At 40.0% G+C, this 27,054-nt stretch overlaps 1 protein-coding gene across 1 annotated transcript in view; it reads left to right on the forward strand.

Moving 5' to 3' along the window:
- Nucleotides 1-4,200: 4,200 nt before the first annotated feature.
- The window catches only part of LOC104527515 (lysine-specific demethylase 4B), a gene marked incomplete at its 5' end in the record, with an annotated part of 55,038 nt that continues 32,184 nt past the window's right edge, over nt 4,201-27,054 (forward strand). Inside the window, 5 exons of the mRNA XM_029085784.1 lie at nt 4,201-4,250; nt 7,482-7,585; nt 11,920-12,057; nt 25,770-25,966; nt 26,458-26,490. Of these exons, the coding sequence (XP_028941617.1) occupies nt 4,201-4,250; nt 7,482-7,585; nt 11,920-12,057; nt 25,770-25,966; nt 26,458-26,490 (522 nt within the window). The remainder of the gene's footprint in view (nt 4,251-7,481; nt 7,586-11,919; nt 12,058-25,769; nt 25,967-26,457; nt 26,491-27,054) is intronic.

Consider the following 27,054-nt stretch of genomic DNA (forward strand, 5'->3'; position numbering starts at 1 on the left):
AATAAATAAATTCTAATTTATTATTCTAAATAAATTTTCAAATAAATTTTGATATTTATTTATTTAAAGATTCTGCTAGGGTACGATTTTTTTGTATTTTTCTAGAGGAAACCTACTACATTTAGTACTTGGGCTTCAGTACTTAAGGAAAATAACCATATGATATGGTGAAAAAAAAAATCATATTCTAAACCAAAGTATTTACACAGTATTTATTTATTAAAATAAAGTGTTCAAAGTCATGTGCATATAGAAAAGGAAATTACTGGATATGCTTTACCGTGCATAATCTTGTCAGTTGTCTCTGGTATGAAAGAAATTTTGCTGTTGTCTCTGGAATTAAAGATATTTACTGTTGATCTGAGCCCCAGCCTGTGGGTGCACGAGGGATGGTAACAAATCCTACTGAATGACAGTATTTTGTCAGTTCCCTCTGTCAAGGATTTTAGTCCCCAACAAGTGCCTGACCATTTTTCATAGTGAAAGCAGGAGGGTGGTACCATGAGGTCGTAGACAAAAGCCAGCCCTGGGTGGATATTTATATGCTCAATAACAGAACTCCTTTGATTGCAGCAATTTCTGATCTTCCCCTGTCTCCTCCGTTGTTGTTCTACCTCGTAATCAATCGCTTTCTGTCGAGATGGAGCCTGGCTCAATCTGTGCCATACTTCCACAAGCCTTCTGTTTCTCTTACTGGTTTGAAATAGCAGCCTCAATTCTTTCTTTATTGCCCATCTTTATGTAAATCGGTCAGATTTGTGAGTGGAAGTTCAAGCAGAATTTGCCCTCCCTTTTAATTCTCTCCTGCAGTGAATTTTGTGAATTCCTAAGAATCAATGTATGAGGGTGTCTGGGTTCTGCTTCCTAAAGGACTGGCCCAAACACAAAAGTTAATTTCTCAAATTGGAGTTGGCTATTACCAAGAGGCTATTTGGTGGTAAAGTATTCTGATTTGTCTATTATTACATATAGTTCTTTTTTTATAAGCTGGAAATGCCTCTTCTCTTGCTGGTTTCTATCCAAGCAAGTCCTTTTTCTTTGTCTCTCCACGGACCGTTCTCTAAAGCTCAGCTTGGCTTTTTGCAGTCTGCAGTTTCAGATAACACAATAACCATGTTCCAATGTATTAAACTTTTAACATCCTCAAGATTCAATTAATCTTATCTTTACAACTCCCAATTACAGGCACTAATTAAGTGAAGGTTGCATTGTAGACTGGGGATATTACATTAATCATCAGCAGCCTTGTAGCCATAAATTAGTTCTTTCCCAATCCTTCAGTATTTTTCCCAGAAGGAATGGAATGTCTCATTTCCCTGTTTTAAGGGACATTAATCCCACAAAGGAGCTTTGGATCGGGATTAGTTTTATCACGTTTATGTAAGTGATGAATGGTCTTTGTAAAATGAAAGCTACTAGCTTTGTCTCAGACAAATGAAATTGAATTGTTTGATAATTATGCAATTTAAAGCACTGTCAAATTTTGGTCAGAGGATGTTGGGAGCCCATTGCTATATTTATTATTTTACAAGATTAGGTGCTACATAGTGTTTTCCCTCAGATTTTATTTTATTTTTTTTTTAAGCCATCAGTTTAAATCGGCTTAATGTCTAAATCTTGAAGCATCCTACGTATGATTTCTGTCCTTTGTTATCTTTTTTAACCTGCCAGACCACAATAGGTAAATTTTGGTTTTGTACAACAGCAATATGGGATATGGCATCTATCTGTTTCTCTAGAGGTACATTGTAGATAAATTTTAGACTTCAAAATTGAGAAGCTGAGCAAGGAGACTGGCTGAAAGTCCTTTAAAATCAGGTGTATTTTGAGAGATCCTGTCATAAGCAGAGCAATATTGTTTACCTGTTGTTGAGATTGTGCTGTTGCCTGCTACAGTATCCTGTTTTCAGCTTGTTCTAATGAGACATGATGGTTTTGACATCTTTATTGGAAATAACAAAAATAATGCATTTTTTATTATTCACATTGAACAAAAGTTATAGTTGGCAATAAATGTCATTCTCACAAATGTACATTTTCAAAATTCCCTGTTACAAGGAATGATCCCAGAACCACATTTAATTTGATGCTTTATGTAAACAGTCATTTACAAATTTCCATTGACGTTATTATGTGTGTCATCATGTTAAACATGTTTAAGTGAATCATGTTATTTAGTTACCTCCTTACAACCTGAACCCATAAAATCTTTGTTGCCTGATTTTTTTGCTGCTGTGAATACTGAGGTAGTATAACTTCAAAGCAGTAAGGAAACTTAACAGCTTTTGGGGAAGAAAACCAACCATTTGAAACTTTCCTGGGTTTTTTTTTTTTTATTATTATTATTTTTTAATATCACAGCACTGTTGTTTCTGCAACTCTTAGAAGCTTTTTTGCAGGTGTTTTTCACGTCGTTTCTAATGTCTGCATTGCATTCAAGTGCCCAAATTTTCTGTAGGAAAACAGAAATTTCTTGTTCTGAAGTGGACTGAGCAGGAACGCAGCAGTCGGCAGCGGTTGCACACTCAAATGAGCTCAGTGGAAGGCTTCTGAGGGGCAGAAATGAGTTGTCTTTGTGTTTCAATAACCTGGTGTGTTATCTCTTCACATGGCAAAACTGGTTGAGAAGTGGGACTCTGTTGCTCTGTTCCACTGATCACAGGAGAATATCACAATTAGGCTCGTGTGTGACTTCAGGGAGTGGTGGTGAGTGAGAAGCTGAACACGAGCAGACAATGTGCGCTTGCAGCCCAGAAGGCCAATAACCGTATCCTGGGCTGCATCAAGAGAAGCGTGTCCAGCAGATCGAGGGAGGTGATTCTCCCACTCTACTCTGCTCTTGTAAGGCCCCACCTGGAGTGCCGTGTCCAGTTCTGGAACCCCCAACACAAGAGAGACCTGGAGCAGCTGGAACAAGTCCAGAGGAGGCCACGGGGATGATGCGAGGGCTGGAGCAGCTCTGCTGTGAGGACAGGCTGAGAGGGTTGGGGCTGTTGAGCCTGGAGAAGAGAAGGCTCCAGGGAGACCTTCTAGTGGCCTCCCAGTACCTGAAGGGGCTACAAGAAAGCTGGGGAAGGACTTTTCATAAGGGCAGTTAATGACAAAACAAGGGGAAATGGGTTTAAGCTGAAAGAGGGGAGGTTTAGATGAGATATTAGGAAGAAGTTCTTCACTGTGAGGGTGGTGAGACACTGGAACAGGTTGGCCAGAGAAGCTGTGGCTGCTCCTCCCTGGAAGTGTTCTCGGCCAGGCTGGATGAGGCTTTGAGCAACCTGGTCTAGTGGAAGGTGTCCCTGCTGATGGCAGGGGGGTTGGGACTGGATGAGCTTTCAGGTCCCTTCCAATGCAAACCATTCTATGATTCTATGATTGTTTTTCCAGAGTTATGTTCAATACTTTGCAGTTGTGGAGAAATACCTCATTTCAATCAAATTCTTTTGCGCTCTTTTTACCCCTAATTGTACAAAACTGTCTTTAAAAAGTGTCGAAGTTGTTCTGTATGCCCTTGAATTTTTTCCTCAGAAGACCCTTTTCATTCACCTCATCAAGAGAATTATCAAACAGTTTAATTCTGTGAACTTCACGTCAGACAATACAACCCAGTGTCGATACAAGGATTGACTGCTTCAGCTATTCTGAAGAGTATTTACTTTTTTAAATAAAACAGAAAAGATTTGCATAGAGTTTTCCTTGGAAATATTTATCTTCTTTTGCTGTAGATATACCAATGTACACAGACCCTCCTTCACACCTTCAGCCCAGCCAGAATTCCTCGTGTGTTAATCTTTAGCAGCCTCATGGTTTTATTTTGCAGATAATCTTTCCAGAGGAAAACACACCCACTGTTCCCTATACTGATTTATTTCTGTTTTTTTCCTGTGCTGTATCATCACTTTGCATTCTTCATTCTCCTTCTACCTTGTGAAATCCTGTGATACTGATTAAAAAAAAAATTGCAGGAAAATAACACACATCATATAACATGTCTAAGGAGTTTTATTTAAATACTGACTTTCTTCCATGTATTATAATTAAGTGTTACTGATAGCTTCCAGACTTCTAAAATGTTACTTATATGTCCAGACATTAATTGTAAGTGTGCTGTGCTATAAGTTGTTTCTAACCTTCTTTTTCTTTCACTGTTTTTACATTATAGAGTGTTTATTTATTTATTTTTCTTCTGTGTTAACTTTCTCCCAGGTATGCCATACCTCCAGAACACGGCAAGAGATTGGAACGCCTGGCAAAAGGTAAGCTTTGCTTCCTCCTGTCTTTGGACAAACACGTGGGTGTGTTCTCAGTGAAAACTGAAGCATCCCATCCTACCCTTGATTTTTAAACAGGTTGGTAAAGACTTGACACTGAACTGGCTGCTATAATTTAATCTTGCAAGAGCTTGATGAACCTACTGCGTTGGTATAGCAGCTTCAGAGTCAGAAAACTTGTCAGTGAATTTTCCTACTAGTGCAACTGTTTTCTCACAGCCTTGGTTTTCGGACATACCATTCCCATAACTAAAATTGATGGAAAACACTCTTGAATTTTGAGGCGTTGAGACTAAACACTTCCACATCTGGGAAATGGGTTTAGTAAGAGACTCATCGTGCATCTCCATGTGTAAGGTTTGTCATGGTGAGGGTTGAAGAGTTGCTCCAGCTGTGTGGAGTGCAGCCTGGGGGCTCTTCCTGATACCCCCAGACACACATTCTGCAGGAAAAAAGGGTGTTAGTAACTATTCTTTCTTCCTACACTATAAACGTTACATTCACAGCATTAGCATTGATTACTTTCAGTCTGAAGTAGGAAAGTGCTTGTAAATTCAACAGCAGCATTGATGGAGAAGAGCCAGTGGAGTTCTCATTTCCCTCTGTAATGATACACGCTGTATTTGATGGCTTTCTTTTTATTCCAGCCTCGTCCTCCTTTGACTTTACAGTGCAATAAAGGCCATCTGAAAAAAACAAAAAGACAAAACCAAAACCAATGAACAAACCAAACAAAAAAAAAAAAACAAACCCAAAAGAGTGGGGTTGGCTTGAGCTGTGGTAAACTTCCACCTCTCACCAGCCTGGCTGTAAATTGTACATTTTTGGCATTATAAATCACCAACCTCAGCTGCTGAAAACCTTGCGTGTGAGTTCTTGCCAGCCAAGGGCGTGCGGTGAGTGCTGCCTGCCCCCAGCACGAGCAGCGAGCACAGACTTCAGCGTCCTGTCCTTGGCATTTTTGCTGATTGCCAGTTGGTAACGCTGGAAGCTTCAGGGAAGATGTCTCACTGCAGAAATATATATATATTTTTTTTAATTTGTTGCTGTTGTGTTTTGGTTTTGTTTCTATTTTAGTTCACTTGCAAATGTTCTTAGTGCTGCCCAGCTAAAAATAGCTCCTGTCCCAGAATAATTACATCAAAATCTACGTGTTAATCTTCAATGAGGCATACTTTAATAATTTAAATCTGTTATTGAAGTTAGTGCTGCAGAAGCAGGCAGAAAAATCTGGCAGACTGTATTCTGATGCAAAATAAAAAAAGGTCTGATACTGTTTTTCCAGAAAGTCCACAAATTCATTTCTTGCTGACGGTCTGACATTCTGTTGACTGTTTCATATACAAATAGAAAAGGGGAGGGTGTTGAAGGGAGCAACTGGTTGTGTAGGATAATTGTAGAATAAATGGGTAGGAATGTCCTGGGGCATGGCAGGATTGTTTTCCTGGGCACTGAGAGCCACGATCCCTAAATACAAATAACAGAAAATTGCTGCTCAGAAATGTTGCATTTCAAAACTGCGGTTCAGTTTAGTCATTTGCCAGGTTTTAGAAAAGTTACTTTTTCATTTATTAAATTAAAAGTCAATAAATCTAGATGACCTGTGTTCTCTAGAATCTGAAATACCACACCAAAGTCTGACAGAAGTAATACTGAGTCTCTTGCTCTTTGTAACTTACTTTTACTGCTGATCAATTTTTGACACACAGCGTGATGGTTGGCAACGTATAAACCAGAAGCAAATTATCAATGATCTTGTCTTTTTTTTTGTTTTCTGTTGCTTGGTACCTTTTGGATCTTGGGATGAATAATGTTTTGAAACTACAATGAAGCAGTAGTAGTGCTTGGGCATCCTCCCTGTCCTATGCATCAGCGATCTGTACTATGAAGAAGTTTACTGTGGAGAAATGAGTGTGCAATTAATATGGAAAATGAATAGCTGAGCTGTAAATGGGCTCACTGGGAGAGCTATGGAGCCCATGGAGAGAATGTTAATGTGTTGCCATGTTATTGGTGCTAATCACTTAAAATGTGCTTCTTTATTAGTAGCTTTAATGAGAGCCACTTAAACTGTGCATTAAAAAGAGGAACTGCAGAGAAGGACGACAGACTGGGTAGCAGACAGTCATAATTTTAATTGAAATGCTTTTAGTACAAAAATATAAGAAAACCTGGAATCCAGTAATCCTTTTCACTTTCTGAAACCCCTTCCATTATGTCTCATCAATTAGTTTTGTTTCCAGAGCTTGGGTTATTTGTTTTCCTAAATGGTGATGTTTTTTAAACCCTATAAACACATAATTTGTTATTGAATCACCCACTTGGAGTGAAACACGTGGTCTTGAAGAAAATGCTTTTATATTTGGTTTAGCTGACATTTCTGGGAGTGAAGTGCTGACATCAAGGAGTTTGTTCAGTTTTTACCACAACTTTAGTATTTTTAATGATTTGTGATTTGTTTTAATAGCTCAGCATGGATCTTGTAGCTATGGTAGAACTTAACACTTGGAAGTGCTGAGATGCTGTCTGGGTCTGATCAGACTTATTAGTGACCACTGAGGCCAGTGACTGGGTGTCCCTCCTTCCACTGCCTTGTGCTGGATGTGTTTTGTTTCCTTTCTTTCTTTTAACTGAATATTAATGTCTACATGCTTGGTTTTTGGGTTTGTTTTGGGGTTTTTTTTCCCTTTAGGGGGTGGTATGTAGGGCAGATTGGTCTGGAATCTTATCAGTTGTATTATTTTCCTGGGAATACTGTAGCTGTCCATCAGAGAAGGTATAAAAAGGACATACCAGTGTTTGGAGTGTAAGGTTTTCATGCTTGTTACATTTTCCTTGTCCATACTCAGAAAAAGGGTAACTCAGGGTTTAGGGTACTGGCCAAAATTTGAGACAAACAGGTTCTGTTTCTTAATTTGCTAGGGTTTTACTGAGATTTTGGTCAAGATGCTTGTTCCCAGACATGGAAGACTAATTCTCATCTTGAATGGAATTTAGACTTACGTGCTTCAACGTGCAAGTTTTTGTCACAAATTTTATGTGGCATTTTAAACAATGAGGGATGTGCTAATTACTGACATCTTCAATTGTATGCTTACTGTTTTGATCTCTATGAAATATTTAGGCAAGTTTTCATTTTGTCAGCTTGTCTCTACTTAAATAATGATGGGATATAGTATTTCTGTAGTGATACTCCTCTTTTTGATGTCTCTACAGGATTTTTTCCGGGAAGCTCTCAGGGATGTGATGCCTTCCTCCGTCACAAGATGACCCTCATTTCACCCTCAATCCTGAAGAAGTATGGCATCCCTTTTGACCGGGTATGTACAAAGGATGCCTTGAAGACATTGGCAAGTCGTTGAGGTGCACAAAGCACAACACCCCTCTTTTAAGGCAGCAATTCCTTGCAAGCCACTGGGGAACCATTTGCTTAATTTCTAAATGCATTGTTATGCTAAATGTATCCTATCGGTTTAAACCAGGTGGCTGCCTGTAAATGAGGATTTGTGGTTTGGCTAAAACACTTTCTCTGAAGTGCTTCTCTTTAGAAAAGCTTTCACTAGAACTCACTTTGTCAATTAGGGAGCCTCTCCAGGTAGAGAGGGGCAAACTGTAATACAGGTGCTGTGGCTTATCAACAGGCAGCATAACTCATTGGTAATTCTGGAATGAAGACTTTTTTTTCGTCCTGAATCCGATATGAACTGAAAACTGGAGTTAGTCGTGCTGGTTCTCTGTTGTGTAAGCATCCGTTCTATGCTAAGCCAGGAAGGATCCATGAATCTCTTAAGTCCTCTTATTTGAAGTGAGGAGTCATGTTTGTTTGGTATGATCAGTTTAATATGCTTATTCTTAAAGTCTTCTGGCAAGGAGTAAATCTCCTCAGCCAAGCATGCGTACCATGGATACAGCATCTGTGCAGAATCAGTCCAACAACCAGTGCTGCTGTGTGTCACCAGCACACAGACCCTGTCCTAGCAGGGTGGCCAAGGACAGCCTTTGGATGTGGGGAAAGGAATTGAGTTAGAGGGACTCGTAACTCTGGTGGGAAGTGTCAAAGAATGCCTTATTCAAACTTGATTTCATCCTTCCTCATCCCCTTTGCCTCATCAGCTGTAGATATATATTATAGACATCTTTTTCTAAGTAATAACTCTTGAGTTCTGATTTTTTCTTTTTTTTTCTTTTTTTTTTTTTTCCTAAGCATGGTTTTGCTGGAGTTAGTCCACATGACACAAAGTATAACACCTATTTGATGAGGCTGACGGTTCTTTGAGATGGAAGTAAAAGATCTTGGCTTTTTTTATAGCATTAAAAACTATGAATTCATTCAATTTACTGCTCCAGAGACTGTTTCATTTTTCCTAGTGGAAGGCTATGATGAATGAAATTTGAAGTGTGATCATCTGGCTTGTCAGATGAGCTCGCTGTCAGTGCAGGGGAGACTTGCATGAAGCAGTGTGGTGCCCATGGTTCAACATCAGTGGCTAGAACTTGGCCTAGTTTGCACATGATGGTTGATATTAAATTGTTCATAGAGAGCAACAAACCATTTTTCTTGTAATTCTATCTTTGGAACCTAATTCCCAAGTGTGAAAACACGGACACCTGCTGCACATGGTTGAAAATAATAATGAAAATATCTAAATTTGCAGTTTGAATTTTTTGATAAGGATTTTCACTTTACCAATTTCAGGAAAGTGGGTGCGTGGATTGGAATATGGGAGGCATCTCAGTTTAATGCATAGACACCCCTCTGAGAAACAACTTTTGATAGAGGATAAAGGATGTTAAGAGTATGAAATCTGTAGCCAGTGCAAGCTCCTGAAAAATCTCTCTGACCTTATCTTTATTTATTTGCCTAAACTGTAAAGCTTAAGGATTTCTTATGCTTCTTCCTGCTTCAGTGTCAGTTGAACACTTTGCCTTACTACTTCTTGTGGTGTTTTCCTTGTGATGTTTTAACCAGGAGCCGTAAGTGGTACAATTAACTGGCTGAAAAGAGCCTAAAAAGTGTGTGCTGCTTATCTAAAGAGGCTGAATATAATAATTTAGGAAGTACCTGTTGGTGCACACCAACCATTGTAAGTGAAGTTTGCCAGGTGATCCTGCAGTGATGTGCAGTTGTCCTGCAGAATGGAGGAGAATAGGAACTGGGAATTAGTTCCTGTCATTGCGTTCAGGCAGCACGCTGGGGCAGGGCTCCTGGGTCTGCTGGAGGTCAGAAAGTGAAGGAAATTCTTGCAGGACTTCAAATGTTTCAATATTGTAGGTGGGCATATTTTTCTCTAGAATAATATATTGTTGTGTGTTTGCTTTTCTATCTGTCTGAGGAAAGTGGTATTGACTAATAATTATAATACTAAGTGATTTCTGATCAATAACCGAGCAAGAGGAGCGAGAGAGTTTGTAAGAAGGCAGCAGAGATAAACTTACCATCTGGGTTTATACCAGGTCAGCTTTGCTGAGCTGCATGATGATAGGGATGGGACACAAAGTGGTTTAAATAAGGGAGTTTGGAATTTATTGCTTGGTGAAAAGTCTTAGCTTAGCTAAGGCTTCCCACTATGAGTCTTTTGATTTGTGATGTGCAGGTTTTCTGCAGATTGATGTCTGCTGTCTCCTTCATACTGAGTGTTTGTAGAATTCTTAATGCTAAGAATTTGATTTTTGCCTCCTCTTTTTTAACAAAAAATAAGAGAGACCACTGTACACATAGAGGACAAAGTTACTGTCAAAAACAAACTTTCTTTTTTAAAGGAAGGAGGATTATTAACATGTTATTTAAATATAATTCCTAATCCTCAATGTGTGGTATTTTTTTTGAATGATAGCTTCTCTCTGGCACTCACTGCAAGGATGTTTTTAAATGTAAAAAGGAGGAGGAGATCTCTTTAGTCTGAGCAGCCTGTATCTGAATACCTCCTGTCCTGAAATAGTAGCTTTTGAAGGAGGATCACTATTATTCAGAAACAGTGAACATGTGCCCTTTTTTTAGAAACAGAGATAGGATCCCTTCATCTAAATTCTTGGCAGATTTCAGTGAAGTGAATAGGCAAGCATTTCTAAATCTCTATAATGGTATTTACTTCTGGAAAAAAAAGAAACAGATCAATACTAGGGCTTTTTAATAATTAAAAATGTGTATTTCTGTAATCTCCTATTGATCTCTCCATTTATTCCTCAAGAGCTTGCAGAAGTCAGTAAATTTAGGGCTTTCTCCATGAGTGGCAGTTTGCACTGGCTTTCCTTCAATAGTTATTACTTTTCTGCATGGCCTATCCATCATCTTGAGTGCTTTCTAATTTATTGTAGGGATAATGTTGACAGCAGTGACATGGAGGACATACACTGTAGGCTTGAAATAAAGACACCAGGATGTAGATTTCCTGACAGAAACATAATCTTTCCGTCTTTTGAAGTTAGCAATCTACCACTCTGATTAATGGAGGGGGCTGGATGGGAGGATGCTCCTTGAAGCTGGGTACAGACCAGACTTTGACATCTCTCATCCAGAAATACTGCAGAAGCTTCTTGTATTATCATATCAGTTTTTATTATTTTTTTAATTATTATTCTGCTAATGTTAATAACTTTAGCAAGTTTAGGTGTTAGTCCAGCTAAGTGGTTGAATGTTTTAACTTTCTCTCTTCACATTTGCTTTTTGGACCCTTCCCTGTGTTCATAAGTGTGAGTTCTTTGAAATCGCTGTAGGCTCTGAGCTGCTGTGCGGTGTGAGTTACTGCTGGTGGGAAGGAATCCAAATGGAGTTGCTTGGCAGGTGACTGCTGTGAAAGGTCTGTCAGCACTTTTGGGTTGGAAAGACAGGGAAGGTCAAATTTTGTCTCTTTCCTAATCCATGGGTGGGAGATGCTGTCTGAGTGAGCTGGACCAGGAGGATTGCTCCAAGCACGCTTTGTCACTGCCAGTTGCTCTTGGGATCTGTGCTATAGTCTAACAATTAAATTCATTTTTCTCCCCTATTGTCTTTTCTCCATAAGGTTTAAAAAGAGGATTTTCTAGAAGCTCTGCAAATTGACTGGCCTCCAATTGCAGCTGTAATCTGTAGAGTTTTTAAACCTTATATCAATAATGTCCATAATGCTTATTGTTGGTTTAATTTTACTTAAGTAGACAAATGGTGGGCTGTAATTTTTAGGGTGAAGGAATGGGAGTAAGACTGATAAATGTGAGTGGGGAAATAAATCCAATGAATGGTAGCAGGTACTTCAGTAGGACTCTGCAATGTAGAGTGCATGTCAGGAGGGAAATCCAGTTTTCTTGGCTCCACTAGCATGGTGGTGGGAGTGTAGATTTGGACTTACCATGAGCTAAAGTGGTCATGGTCTAAAGATTTATTGATCTTTTGGAATGCTGCAACTTGAGACCTTTTTTGTAACTGGAGTCTAAATAGTTCAGATCTTGTGACCTCGTCCATCCATTCTCCTGTCTTTATTTCCTTAATAGAAATACTTCGGTTTTCCTGCAGTTAACAAGAAATTGTAGGTTTAGCCAGGAGTTGCAGTGACTGTTGTGGCTACTCTCCAGTTGAAAGAGATTTAACTAATGATTTTTCTTTTAATAGGTCTTTGTTCTCAAGCTGCTACATCAACTGATCTCTGGGGTATCTCTTCCTTTTATTTTTCTTTTTCAGATCACCCAGGAAGCTGGAGAATTTATGATTACATTTCCTTATGGTTACCATGCTGGCTTCAATCATGGCTTCAACTGTGCTGAGTCTACCAATTTTGCCACTTTGAGATGGATCGACTATGGAAAAATGGCAACCCAAGTAGGTGTCTGTTGGGATGAAGGGTTAATTTAAAACCACCAGCTCATGAAATATGAAGGAGTGAATATGAACAAAGTGGAAAGCACTGTTATTTTGACCATGTGCCCTTTCGTTGTGCCATGTTGCTGTTTTATGCCTGTTGATAATTTGTGTCATTTTAAGGGCATAGTAATGACTTTCTCAAATGCTGGATGTTACATGCACCTTGTGCAGAGGTTGTTTTGAGACTAGTTAAGTTAGGATTAGTTTTCTGATGCATCCAAACTGGGTTTCACAGTGAATAAGGTGACTGATGTAACTGAATACAATTCATTAGGTACACACTGAAGAGGAAGGAATAAGCTGGAAATATTTTTAAGCTTTAATAAGACTATGGTAATAACTTTCTGAAAGTATCTGAATTTCTCTAATCTGTGCACTCAGTTTGAAGAGGGGAGTCATGCTGAAATGGCTGTTTCTTATTAGGGCAAATTTCTTGTATGTTTTGTTCCTTTGACAGTTCTGAAGTCGGTGGCGGTTTTCACGGCAGCACACATACTGTGTTCTCTTGTTTTTAAGTGTGAAGTATAACTGATCAGCGTAACTGATTCAATAGGATCTGTGAGTTTTTAAACTGGGGATCAGTTCCACGCAGTCTTTGGGGAAAGGACAAATGATTACAGAGAGGGTAGCATTTGAAAATAGCCTTAGATATTCCTTTCCAGAAAGGCAGACTTAGTTTTTGCTCTAGAATAGCATTTTTAATAGTTCCTTGATTTATTTTTCTTCTGTCAGCTCAGCTTGACTCTGTAATTTTGCAATGCATCCTAATGCTTTCTTCTGGACAAAACCAACTCCATTCAAAATGGACTGCAAGTGCATCTGAGTCTCAGTTTGTGGAACAATGGGGTGATGTCCATTTTTCCTTTACAAAGGTTTATATTCTGAGAGTAGCAAAAAGTAAATGATTACTGAATGGCATCATTCTCTTCCTAGCTTTGGGATCCTGGGTTCCTTGACAGCGCCCTTTTTAACCCACCACATTTTTGCTGTAATGCCTTTGGCCATTTTTGAGCCAAGCAGACACTTTCTGCACAGAATTATTTTCAGTAGTGATCAATGTTGTCTGTTAATCAGCCTCAGTGGCTGCTTTGCGACTGATGTGAGTCACACTTTAGTGCTTCTGGAGGCTAGTGCTGTTTCTGGCACTGCAGGTTTCAAGGGATCTTGTAGAATCACAAAAAAAACCCAAAACCCAAAACCCTCATGCTGTTTCTTTCTGTTTTTCCTTTTTAATAAGTGAACATCATTAACTCAGCTAGAAAAGGAAGATGGTTGTCACTCCACAGGAGCTTTTTTCCTGCTTTTTCCCCTCTTTGGTATATCTCCCTCAGCAGCTGCAGGCAGGCAGTCTTGGACTATCCAATGACACAGTAATTGGTGTCTGAGAAGCTCATCCCATGGAAAGCAAGTGCAGCAGGTCAGGTTCCTGAAAGGTGAAGTGTCTGTCTGGTTTATATTTTTCAGTAGTATTCAGCCCATAGTTTCAAGTACTCCACTGTTAGCCAACAAATTTGGCATTTGACCTGTCTTCTTTTCAAAAATGTTATTTCATTTCTGAAACTACAGTGAAGTAAAAGCATCTTCTATTGGGCATAGGCCATGGAATATAAAAATGAAATATGCCATGAAATATAAAATACACAAAATCACTGTGCCAGTGGGGTAACACCTTTAAATTGCTAGTAATGGTGACTGAGATGATTTTCATAATAGAAAAGTCCTCATGCTGAATAGTTACTTATTTGTCCTCTCTGTCCCCCACTGGTGTTCTCAAGTAGTGAACCCCACGCTGGTGTTTGTAATCTCTTCATGTCCCATCAAGGCTGTAGACCAGACCCTGTGGCAGTAATTGAGGCTCCAGGGCCAGGTGGAGTGGGAGCCGTACATTTGAATTTGATCTGGAGTTAAAGGGATGGTAAGGAAAAACCCTAGAATTGTTAAGAGGCCTCAATTCAGTGTTAAGTGTCTTAAACTCAAAAATAGTCAAGCAAACTTGGTTTGAAAATTTTAAAAATCGTGTTTGTCTGCTATGACCTTGTATACCAGGTTTATCTGTAGCAAATGGTCATGGTATTACACCCCAGAAAATGGGGTTTATCATGGAAATTCTGACAGACCCTTAACTACAGCAGTGCCAGCAGGCACCACTCTAATATTAAAAGCAATTTTGGGTTCAACCATGTGTTCACAAACAAGTGACATTTGGGAAGTGCAGTTTTAGATTGAGCCTCCATGCTTACATTGTTAAGCAGCGTAGCGTGAAATTACTGAACAAGCAGCATAGAGAGCTCTGAGCAAATCTAGGGAGAGAAAGTTGAAGTGTGGAAGGAGACGCCCAATTTATTTCCATTGCACTCAGTGACGCTTGTCTGTTCAGAGATTTCCATTTAATATTGCTTAAACCACGCTCTGCACACATGTTCATTAACCCTTTGATACCTTACTATCCAGTTCCAGATGAGGTATGAATGCTGTTACGCTGTAAGGGGAAAAGGTTTGTTTAAATCTCATTTAAAGTTAAACAGGGACTTAATGAAATATCAGCTGAGTGTGTACACTCGAGCTGCCTGCACGTTTGTGGAGGGAGAATTTGTGGAGGGAGACATCCTGGAGTGTGTGATTTATTTTTTTTTTTTGTTAACTGCTGCAGGTTTGCTAAATTTAAAAAATGTCTATATTGATTTCAGTGCTCTCAGGCACAATTAGATTATCCTTGCTCACATCGGAGGAGGGCTTTTTTTCTTGGCACACACTCATTTATAAAGTTCTTCTAAACTCTCGTCTGGGTGGCACTCTGCACTGGAATTAGTTGGCTGGAAGGTGATTCTTCTCCTTTTCTCAGGTTAGCATCACAGCTGCCTTGTCCTACCAGTACTCGTGAGATTGGTAACAAGGTAAGGTTCAAAGTTAGCTGGTTATAATATTCTCCTGGACATTATCCTGGGGATGAAATCTGGATTCTGCTCTACTGAGAGCGATATACATCAATGGCAAAGTGTAAGAGAGAGCTCACACAGGAAGGTAATGGCTCACCTTGGAGAAACGTAGACAGAGCCGTGCTAATTACCTGCCAGATGGAAGAAATGTTCTGCTAACCACAGCAGAACCTGCTTGGGCTGTAAAAATACATAATAACCAGACTGAAGTTTAAAGATCAGCTTCTTAGACACTGGTTCTGCTCTAATTGTAGAACAAGCATCAGCATTAGCAAAGCAAAAAAGCAACGGCTGCAGAGTTATGTAGGAAACTAATAGAGGTAAATATGCTTGTGTCTGCATCAACGTGTAACCAGGATGAACAGATGCTGAAAAATTCAAGTAGAAGTTGGTTTGATGAATACCCAAGTGAATAAAGGAGCTGTCCTGTTTGGTTCAAAGCTTTTTGAGAACCTAGTGAGAGGGTTTTGGAGACTCTTTCAGAACTGCTTATGAGAAGTTGATGTGAAGGAACTGGAAGGGTGTGTGGATAACTAACTAGGGTGTGATGCTGGGTTTCATGTCTTTAGATGGAAGTTGTAACTGTTGCTGACAAGCAACCTCTTACTGTGAGAATGTATTGACCAAAACTTCTTTATTAATTAGACATAAGGCCAAAACACAGAGATAAATTTGTGTCTTCATCTGTATCAGATGTCTCTGGTATCTGTTCAGCATGTCTCAGGCTCAGGTGAGCAATTTGAGAGCTGATGGCTTTTGGCACATGGGTGACCACAAACGTTCAGCACAACTCTCTGGTTTCTCTCTCTAGGTTTGCCCTGGTCTTGTTTCAGCTTTTTAGTTACAGCAGGTGCTTGTCTCTTGAGTCTGATTTGCTGATCCTTCTACGAATTGCTTCTCTAGCCTCAGTGCTGAGTGCTGGTATGTGATGGACAAAATTCCTGTCATCTCTGGTGATGTGTGTAAATCCTCAGGACTGGTTGCTCTCTGTTCTTAGCAAATGTCAATCTCCTTCGCTTCAGAGGAAGGATATAATATTCTCCCTTACTTCACATCTTTAATTATATGCTGGTGCACCACTGGGAAATAGATGTCTTGCCTACAGCTGGACATTGTGCCCAGAAGTGTAAGAATTAACAGCTCTTTAACTGTTAGCCCATTTATTGTCAATGTAAATGCCTCCATCTGTCCTCGAGGAACCTTGTGTTGCAGCTGACTTCTTTCCAGTCAAGGTGACTTTGAGGCCAACCGCAGCTTGACTGTTCCACCTCATCTGCGTGAAAAGCTGTGGTTGAACAGCACATCTGTCAGTTACTTGTCTATGGGTGGGAGAGAGACCTTCAGTTAGTCTTGGGGCTCCCATAGATAATCCCGGTGTGCTGTCACTAGGTCTTTCCAAGTACGTGATGGGAATTCATTTCAGCATTCTTTGCTGTGCTGCACGGGGAGATCAAATTCTGTCAGGGAATGTTATTTTTTTTTTTCTTTTAAGATGCAGTCCTATTTGACTAACATGAGTATCACTTTGTTACAGTGTGCAAAGTAAAAAGACATCCAGAAGAAATGAATTTAAAGGGTTTTTCACAGGCTTGGAGATACTGGCACAGTATTTGAGGAGTCAGCTGTAATCTGAATACTCTGCTTTAGACCTTAACGTTACTGATTAAATAAAACAGTTGAGTAGGGATGGTTTTATTTGTATAGACTGTAGTTAATGTTTACCTGCCTGGACAGAGTTTAGAAAATTAGGGAGAAATATTTTCCTTTGTGCTCTGTAGTTGTAGTTCTTCAGTCATTTGTCTTCCATTAACTCTCTGTCGTACCCTTTTTTCTCTTTGGTTGTTGAAGAAGACCTGGTGAATGATAATTTTCATTCCTTACCATCAGATTTTTTTTTCCCCTCTTTGTTTTGCTACACCAGCCTGCAGTTCCTTTCTGCAGTACTGTTTCGATTCATTTCATTTCTGAAAACTCTTGGATGCAACTGTGAAGAGACAGAGGGTCTTAATAGCTGTGTATTTGACTAAACAACCCTTTTAAAGGCAAGTGTTTTAGAGTAAAGTGTCCTTCCTGAAGTTGAGGTTGGCCTGTAAGTCTCCTGGCATTTAAAAAGACACTTTCAGAGTGTACAATTTTATAAGAAGTTCAAGTGTACCTCACAGGTCCGCTTTTCTATTTCTTTTGCAAACTGGACTAGAAATAAGTGGATGGGAGGGGAACAATTTCTTGCACTTTCTATTAATAGCAGACACTCCTGGATGATAACGTCTGTGTTACTGTCGGCTGACATTTTCATGCCTTCGTTTTATCTCCTGTTTACTCCAGAGATAGTGCTGGAATTATCTATCTCGGTATAAAATGGGGTCAGGTTGCCCTTCCTTCCCAAAAAGCCTACATTTTACAATCTGAAGTAAGTAGCCTTCATCTCATCTTGCCCAGCATTTCCATACAGCCCTCTGCTCCGGTGCAGTTCAGTCCCACTCTGCTGCTGCGTTATTTCTCTGAGGAGAAGATAAGTAAGACTCTTGGATTTTACTAATATATAAAGGTATCTTCAAGAGAGGTGCCTTTTGGATCTCAGACTGTGGCCTTTTACATACCTCATTGTTTCTCAACCCTCTCCTCACATGGGGGGTTTTTTTTGGTATAATATTGGAATAACAGATCTCAAATTTACATTTGGAGTATTTGTGATTTAAAGTTGTCAAGCACAAAATTTTCCCATGTAAAATTCAATCTTACTTCTCACTATTCAGATATTAGTAGGTTTTCTTTTAAAAGATGCCCTTATTTTCCAAGAAAATAAAATTCATGAGGCTTTTGCAGAAACTGGTAATACTGCAAAATTGGTCTCCAAAATAAGGGAAATCAGAATTGTATTTTTGCAGTACTTTGCATGTAAACCTTAACTGACTCTAATTAGACCTTTTAAGCTTAGAATACATTAAAAAAAAAAATCTATTACAGAATAGCATTTCCATAGTTTGTCAGATTCAAAATTGCTTTTGTACAAAATCTTTCACCTTTTTTTTTGGTACTTATTTTCTTTTAGAAACATCCCTGGTACTTTCCTCTTGACAAAGCACTGGTTCTGTGCAATAAAGAGGAATTTTTACAGTGTTTTTCATGTTAAGGTGGGAAGGAGACAGGTTTTATTTTTTGTCCAACTGTTTTGGAGCTTAGTTTTACCAGCTTTCTTCTGAGATCCCCTTCTGAAGCTCTGACTGGGAGGTTGGTTGTCATCTTTTTTGTTAATGAAGAACACTTACACTTCAGTCAGTAGGAAAAATGCACCCTGGAGGTTTCCAGGATTTCAGTCCTTGGGGTGCCCGGCTGCTGCTGGACCTGATGACTGACGTCCATGTGGATGGATGGATGGGTGCTAAGCAGGTATCTGGCCTGTCCTTTTGGATGTCCTGCCCCTGAGAAGGGGCATCTGAGAGACTAATTTTGAATCTGGAATGTAATTATAAACTGGTCAAGACTTGAGTCACAGCAAATGGGACATTTCTCTCTTGGGGCAGGTGGCTGGGGGCCACGACACTTCAGGCAGCTCTCTTCCCTCTCTGCTCAGTGTTTGGTGTAACCCTTAGAGCACTGAACTGGGGAGGATCTGGATTTTTTTATTTTAAAAACAGATTTATTTATTTTTTTTAACAGACTAGGCCTATTTATGCTACCCAGCCTGATTTACTTTAGCTTAATTACCACACGGTGTTAAGCATGCTGTTCTTGACTTTTTGAATGCTGCTTAATAATGACTTTGTCAGCTCAGGGTGACTCTTCAGGAGCCTGTGACGGGAACTGTCGGATCTCTGGGATGGAAGCTGCCCTGAACCCGTGGAGTCCTGATGTTGCTGGGTTGACACAGTCTCCCATTCTCTCTCTGCCTGGCTAACCCTGTGATTTATAGCGTGGAGGTTATGGCGTGCTTTGTGGCTGCAGTAAATAGCCATGTGAAGAATGTGCTCCCTGCAGCTTATTCGTTCAGCTTCTCTGTCACACAGGACTCCCTGATAAAGTCTACCAGCCCCAATCATTCATGTGTCAGAGTGAAGGCTTAAGGGTCATCTGGCTTTGGGGATGCTAGTATGGCAAGGCCATCAAAAATCCCTTTTAAAAGCTGCCTTAGCCTTGTGCTTTCCTCTGCAGCTGGTGTTGCTCCATTGGAATTGCTTCAGGGGTGACACATGGGGGCATAGATATGAAGAAGAGCAATCTTACATTCCACCTAAGAATAAATAACTAAATAGCACATTTTGTTCAAGAATTGCAGAAATGGTGATGTTAGAACTCTGGCAGGCAGTGTAAAAGCGTGAAGTGGCTGTGAATTGACATTACAGTTTCTCGTCAGGTACCTTTCCTTTTTGATGTCCTCCACAGAAGTTCCTTCAGTGTGCTGAAAGGCAATATCTTTTTTTTATCCTTCTGCCTCTTTGCTTTGTGCATGAAGAATACTTTAAAAATAAAGCCCACTTTTTATGATAGTGCAGTGAGAGTAGGTTGCTTAAGAACAGCCTCTTTTAATTTTTTTAACTCCATTTTGCTTCATTTTTTGTCTTTCCTGGTAGCTGTGCTTCTGATTTTCTTCCAACTTGGTTCCCTAGTGGCACTTGGCAGATTCAGGGTTTTTGTGGGGTGGCTCATAGCTGGGCACTTCCTAATCTCAGTCATCAGGATTCAGATCTTGCTTCTGCTCTGTATTCTACTGGCTCTGAACTGCTTTAAAAATACGTGCAGGTGGGTTTAGATTATTACAGGAAAGAGGCAGAAGCGCTTCATGTGGTGTGTGGTTTTCAGAGGGGTCTTGATTGCTGTTTCCTTTAGGATTGATATACAACGTCTTGTCTCCCTTTATTTATATGTCAGCCCTCCCTTGATTTCAAGTTACAACATTTGGAGTTGCAAAAAATATATTTTTAGCTTCATACCCTTTTGAAAAATGTTACTGAAGAATACTCGTTATTACCAGGGGAAAGAATTTGATAGCATGCTAGAAGCAAATCTTGGGTTGTCACTTGAGATACTGACACTTCATATTCTACCAAACATAATTATTCATGTTTCTACAAACTGCCTGTAGATCTTGGTTGTCATAACATGGGATACAAAATGGTGGGTTTTACTGCTTCATCTGTTGGTTTACAGGTGTGGAATGCAGCACGGCATTTGGCTTTCCTTTTAAAAGAAAGGAATAAAAAGCATGATCAAACAGGAGGATGAAGGGATAACTTTGCTCAGGAGTTAAAAAAATTTAAAAAATTCTCCAAGCAAAAATTGTCTAGTGTGTCTGTCACTTCAGAGCTGTAGATCTTCACCAAGCCATGTCGCTTTGTGCTCACTGCTTGCTTAATGCATGGACATGGGGTGCTGACCTGCTGGAATGATGTGTTTTCTGTGAAGGACAGTGGTAGGTTGCTTTCTCCAGCTGCAAGTCTTAGGATGTGCAGAAATAATACCTTGAGAGAGCCTCAGAATGATGTTCACTGTAGAATCCATCATAACCACTGGATAAAAGTCTTATTACAGTCCCATGTACTGGCATGAGTCTGTCCAAACAGAAAGGAACTGGTACTTCATTGAATCCCCTTCTTATTATGCTGCTGAGAGCCCTGAATTTCCTTCTCTGTCCTTTCAGCCTTACCTGAGACCTGTAACTTGGGACCCCACCGAGGTGATCCCCCTCCACAACTGACCTTTAGCTGTGATTGTGTTGTCTTGCAGGAATGAGGATTGATTGTGTCTATTCGAGGTAGATTCACGAGTAGTTGGCAGCCTTACAGGTGTGGTCTACAGAATAGTAAAAGATAAAAAAAGAATTCTGGCAGAGGTTGCAAAACAGCTTTACAAAAAAAAAAAAAATTAAAAAAATTTAAAAAATTCTCCATGTAACACATCAGCAGAAGTCTGATGCCAGTTGGGATGGGTTATTATTTTATTTGCTTAAAATGAAACATGTTGCATAGCATTTTATATCCTATTTTAAGCCAGAATCCTCTTGTTACGAATGGAGTGGGATAAATCTGACTCCCCAGCTAACACCACTTGCCACTTACCCAGGTGTTCTACCCACAGAAACCTGCATGGAACAGTACAGAAGGAAGTTAAGGAAGCGAGCAAGGAGAAAGCGTGCCCTGCAGCCAGGGACCAGGGGAGTCCTTGGAAAATTTTGCCTAATTGTTTTGTTTATGAAACTCTGTAAAGGATTTCCAGAGGGTTTCCTAATGAACTGGTTTGTTGTTGAGACTTACGGCAATGCTGGTAATTACACTAGAAACAGGGGGTCAAGACTCATCTTCTTTCCTACAGGCTTTCAACTAGAACCATTAAACACACAAACTAAGCATTTTTAGGTTTTTCTCCTCAAAGTTTAACTCCTTGTTTCCTTGCAGCATACCTGCCACTCCTCTTTCAGGCAGGTACTCGCCATTTGTGTGCCTTTGTCACTCTTGAAACCTGGGCTATCTGTGAGAGCGTCGCTGTACAGGGGCTGAGTGGAAGGAACATTAAACTGGAGCCCAAACTAATTTATTCTGTCATATTGGATGAGTATTAACTAGATCTCGAGGAACACATTTGTAATCCAATAACAAATTGGGTATCTTATTTGTGAGTATTATACTGGGAGGACTTGTGTTTCTTCCAACAGCTGAAACTCTGTACCTTGTCCTGGAAATTTATGGAGAGCAGCTTAGGAGCGTTGTACACGTTAGCAAATATGTGTTTCTGTCATATACTGCAGGAATTTCTTGGCTGCCTTTTGAACATAACCATCTTTCTTTCCCACTAACTTGCTTTTAGGCTTCGTTGTTATGAAAAAGCAGATAGAATCATCATAGATTCATAGAATGGTTTGGGTTGGAAGGGACCTTAAAGCTCATCCAGTTCCAACCCCCCTGCCAGCAGCAGGAACACCTTCTACTAGACCAGGTTGCTCAAAGCAAGAGATACAAAAGCTTTAAGCAAAGATTTGGGGCTGGTATTTAATGGTGCCATAATAGCTGAAAGAACTTCAAATTAAAGAGTGTGTTGGGTTTTCTGATGTTTAAATTTCCATTAAGGCAAAGTGGGAGGTGAGCTGAGTCTCAAACAGCTGTGCAGTGGGCTGTGGTTTCATCTGAATACGAGGGGTTTTCCATGGGAACCAGAGGTGCCAATTTAAATATATCATTGTGGTGACTATTTCTACATAAGGAGAAGAATTATTTTACATTAACTTCTTATACGTTATGGAACGGATGGGGTTCAGTTTAGTGTTAATAGCTGGGAAATGAGGGAAATAACCTTACACAAATGATGCTGAAGGTTGAGGTTGAATGAAGCTGCATTTTTCCATACATAATTTTATTTTATTACTTCAAGGAGACAGTCTTTTTATTTGACTGTTATTTTATAAAGATTTATTGGGGTTTTTCTTAACCAAAAAAAATATTGCAAATAAGATAACGGTTATGCATTCAGTAGCCACAAATTTCCCACTATCAGTCTTCTTCCTGGTGTGGTCAGGTATCTCACCACTGTCTCCAATTTTGAGTAGCAGGTAATAAAATAATAAGTAGAGGAAAAATATTGGTTTTCTCTGTTGGAAAAGTGCTTCACTCTGTGCATTTCCTTATAGTATTTTTGCATGTGCTTAGATTGCAAGTTGCCTTTGCATGTTCTTATCCTGTATGGTTAACAAAGTTAGGAAATACAGCGTTTATGACCACAATTAAATACTTTGAAAGAAATATGTCTCTGTGTGAGTGGAAGGGGAGGCAATTCATGGAAATAGATATCACTGACCAGGAAACACAAGCTTGCTATTTTTGTCCTGCTCTAATGGAGTAGAGCAGGTAATTAATTGCAAAGGAAATTTTTTTTGCCCTTCTCTTCCCACAGTCTCCTCCTCTGATCTCCCTCATTCTCTTCTCGCTCCCACCCCTCACACATTCCCTTTTGCACCTGTACTGGAAGCATCTCCTGCATTAAGCAGGATCTCACTGCTGGGTCTGAGGGAAGGGTGTGGAAAAATACCCTGGCCAGTGTGGGAACGTGGATGTGACACAACTGCAGCAGCTGAGGAAATATAACTGTATGGTCTGGAAGAAGCCCCAAAGGAAAGAGGCTTTGTAAATTATTCATGCTTGCTAGTGTGAAAGCAATAAAATTAAATTAAAATTGAAATATAAACATACATCATGTTAGATTTGTGTAAAGAAAGGAACTTGGCTGCTGCAGGCTTCTGGTGTTGTGGTACTCTGGAGATTGCAGCCCACAGTGTCATTTCTCTGAATAACAGTCTGAATAGCATCCAGATAGCTCAGTATGTGGTTTCTCCATAATCTGTGTATACCTTACATTTTTGTGAGACTATTAAGCTGGCGGTAGTTGGAGACCATACTGGAGACCTTTAGACCCACTGGACTTGGGATTTACTCTGCTTGATTTGAAGGCATTGACATGTATGTGCAGCGTGTTGGTTCCAGGCTGGGATCAGAAAATGGACTGTTCTCCTTTTTTTTTAAACCATTTTTCATACTTTGTAAAGGCAGAGGAGGTCAATCTCCGTAGCTCATTGATGATGTGTGCTGTGGGGTGCTCTTCTGTATTCCTCTTTGTAGCAGCAGCACACAGGTGCTTTTAAAATTCCTTAAGGAAAAGTGGTTGAAAATCTGCTCAATACAAATAAATCCCTTAAGCCAATATTGATGGAAGTGCCCATGAGAAGCTTCTGCCCAGCCAGGAATTTGAAGCATGGGTACCATCTGTGTTCCTGCTGTTCTTTGGCCAAATTGCATTACCAATGTTTCTGTCCCACACTATTTTTCATTAAATGAATTGAGTTTTCTTGAAAGTGCCTGTCCATAAATACTCCTTCCCACTCAGCACGCTCAGGTTGTTACCGATCTCCCAGTCAGAGCAGAGCAGAAGGTAGCCAGCAGTCTTTGCAAAATGAAAAACAGGAGTTAGGAGGGAAGTGGGATAGCCAAGAACTGTACGGAAAGACTCTGTTCTCTCTCTCTCAGTGGCTTCTTAACTATGCCCATACATCTTTTAATAATGGTAGTGAAAAATGAGTGAAGAAATGGGAGAAGGAAGTTTAATTTCAACAAGAAAGCCGGGGAAGGACTTTCCATAAGGGCAATTAATGATAAAACAAGGGGAAATGGGTTTAAGCTGAAAGAGGGGAGGTTTAGATGAGATATTGGGAAGAAGTTCTTCACTGTGAGGGTGGTGAGACACTGGAACAGGTTGCCCAAGGAAGTTGTGGATGCCCCTTCCCTGGAAGTGTTGAAGGCCAGGTTGGATGAGGCTTTGAGCAACCTGGTCTAGTGGAAGGTGTCCCTGCTGCTGGCAGGGGGGGTGGGACTGGATGAGCTTTAAGGTCCCTTCCAACCCAAACCATTCTATGATTCTATGATTCATTTCTGCTAAGAGATAGGATAGAATAGTTTTGAAAAGATGCAGAGGAAGGGTGAAAAAAAAAAAAAATCCTGCATAGTGGCTATAGTTACCTCATCTTCAGCTTGAAGTTGAAAAGCAATTTTGTGCAAGTGCATGTCAAGCAAAGCTTTGCACCTTAGAACAGAACTAAAAGGGGGCTCAGCTTTTCATACCCAATGGCAGAGCTGTAGTTGGAGCCCCTGTGAGGGGAGCAGGTACTGGTGTGTTGCTGTGTCCTTCAATCCTGTACCTTTTTTTGAGTTAAGAGTTGATACAGACTGAAGTGTTTAAATGTTCAATGCCAGGTTGGATGAGGCTTTGAGCAACCTGGTCTAGTGGAAGGTGTCCCTGCTGATGGCAGGGGGGTTGGAACTGGATGAGCTTTAAGGTCCCTTCCAATCCAAACCATTCTATGATTCTGTGATTCTATGAACGAGCGTGTGGTTTTTATCTGTCCTGGGTGAGAATTTTCTTGCTAGACTTGTCTGTTAATTCTGTGCTTCATCAGAGCAAACAGATATCTGAGTAAAAACCCTGTAAGTAGTCTTTGTGTCAGTACGTACAACAGCAAGGGTGTAATTCCAGAGGTTAATTTTAATGAGCATGTGCTAGTTGAAATGAATAATGCACGTTTTCTTTGGCTTAGGGATATGTGGTTTAGATGCAGAATGTAGTTGTTGTTGTAGCCTTTTTCATTTCTCTACAGTCCTGTGAACGATTTATGTGCAGTGTCATGATGTGTAATTATGAAGTTAACTGCTTTGTTCACTAAGTTAGTCTTTTGTTCCTTTAAGGCTTTTATCAGTTAGGAAGTGATATTAATAATCTCTTTTCAGCCTGAGAAACTCCGCAAGAGACTGGCTAATGGGGGGAACGTAGGTTTGAGATCAGGCTCGGGCCTGGTCTACATAGGCCAAAATTGTTCATGTCCAATGACTGTAAGACAGTAGATGAGTTAATATACTGGATTTCAGTCACCAGAAAGTTTTAGCTTGGTTGGTGGGCTTAGAGGGAGAAGAAAATTCTTGGGAACAGAGTCTGCAACTACCTTCAGAGAGTATTGGCAGCTTGTGCTCTCTCTAGTATTGCTGAGGGTAGATGGAGTCAATGCATTCTGATGAACTGAAACGCCCACGTGTACGTCAACGCAACTCCCAGCACTGACCCACTCTAGTAACCCACCATAGGCCTTGCTGACAAAATGGGTAGAGTGTTAGTTTGCCTCTGGAGAAAGGCAAACTCTGCTGATGAGAAAAGGAAACGTTCCTCTGATCTGACCTGTTGTTGGTGTCTGGATATCTCTTGCAGTGTACTTGCCGCAAAGACATGGTGAAGATTTCCATGGATGTCTTTGTGAGGGTTCTGCAACCAGAACGTTATGATTTATGGAAACAAGGAAAAGACATTGCTGTCCTGGACCATATGAAACCCACAGCTCTGACTAGCCCAGAACTAGAAGCCTGGAATGAGACGAAAGCAGAGTTGAAGACTAAATTGCTTCGAAGGTAACGAGAGAAAAAAAAAAAAGAAAAAAGAAAAAAGTTGTGTCCGAGCACCGTGTTGGATTTTAATTGCTGAGAGTTTAAATGCTATAATTCTTATTTTGGGATAGTTCAATATTTTTATTTTTTTTTCTGCACACTTCCTCTTGTGCTTTTTCATGGGTAATGTCCTCCCTCGTTGTTCTGTCTCCTTTAAATGTTATAGAAGCACATGTTTTCTGAAAGTAGGACACTGTGTGCCCCCTCACATCTCATCTCTTATCCTGGAAGACAAAAAAAATCTCTAGTAAACGTTTATAGCTTCACTTATCAGAAAGCAGGAGGAAAAAAAACCTACTCCATCAATTGCAAAAGGGATTTTATGCATGCCTTTCTGTGCTTCCTTTGATCTCTGTATTAATTTTCTACAAGTTTGTGGGTTTTGTGTGTTTACAGCATGCTTGCGTTGAAAATTGGGCATGCTAACCTTTTACTGTTGGAATCTTGCTTTATAGGATAGGAGATGAGGAAGAGGACAACAAACACCGGTATGTGACTTCCCTCATCAACTTAAATGACTTCATTCTTTTTCCTGTCAAGTTTCTTGAAATAGTAACTCTGAAAGTTGTTTTCCTTTTTCAGTTAGTTTTTTCATGTCTGCTTCCTTGAAAGGGCACAGAAAATCCTTGGGCATCGAGGTTTCTCAGACTTCATCTTGGGTTTGTGTAGTTTTCTGAGATCTCCTCTTGCATCGTTAGAGAAGCTCAGCTATCTCATGCTTGTTCTGGTTTTTCATTCTTGAGTGTGCAATTAATCTACTGAATTAGTAGTGATGTGTAATGATTAACTGGTTGTGGATAAAGTGAGCTGGTCACTGAAGCAGACAGATAGTTAATAAAAAAGCTACTGCTGTCCCAGAAAGTGAACTTGAACTAGAGTGTTATAGACGTGGGCTGCCGATGGGAGAACTTCCCTTCCTCATCAAGCTTGCCTGAAGAATAAGACTCTATATTCTAGGAAATTGAATTATCATAGGGCTTTAATGTACTCAGATGGAAAGTGTGTGCCCTTCTGCATGCTCCCTTGCCCTTCTTTTTTACATCATTCTCATT

This window comes from Antrostomus carolinensis, unplaced genomic scaffold (genome assembly GCF_000700745.2).
Source record: "Antrostomus carolinensis isolate BGI_N321 unplaced genomic scaffold, ASM70074v2 scaffold15377, whole genome shotgun sequence".
Classification (NCBI taxonomy): Eukaryota; Metazoa; Chordata; class Aves; order Caprimulgiformes; family Caprimulgidae; genus Antrostomus; species Antrostomus carolinensis.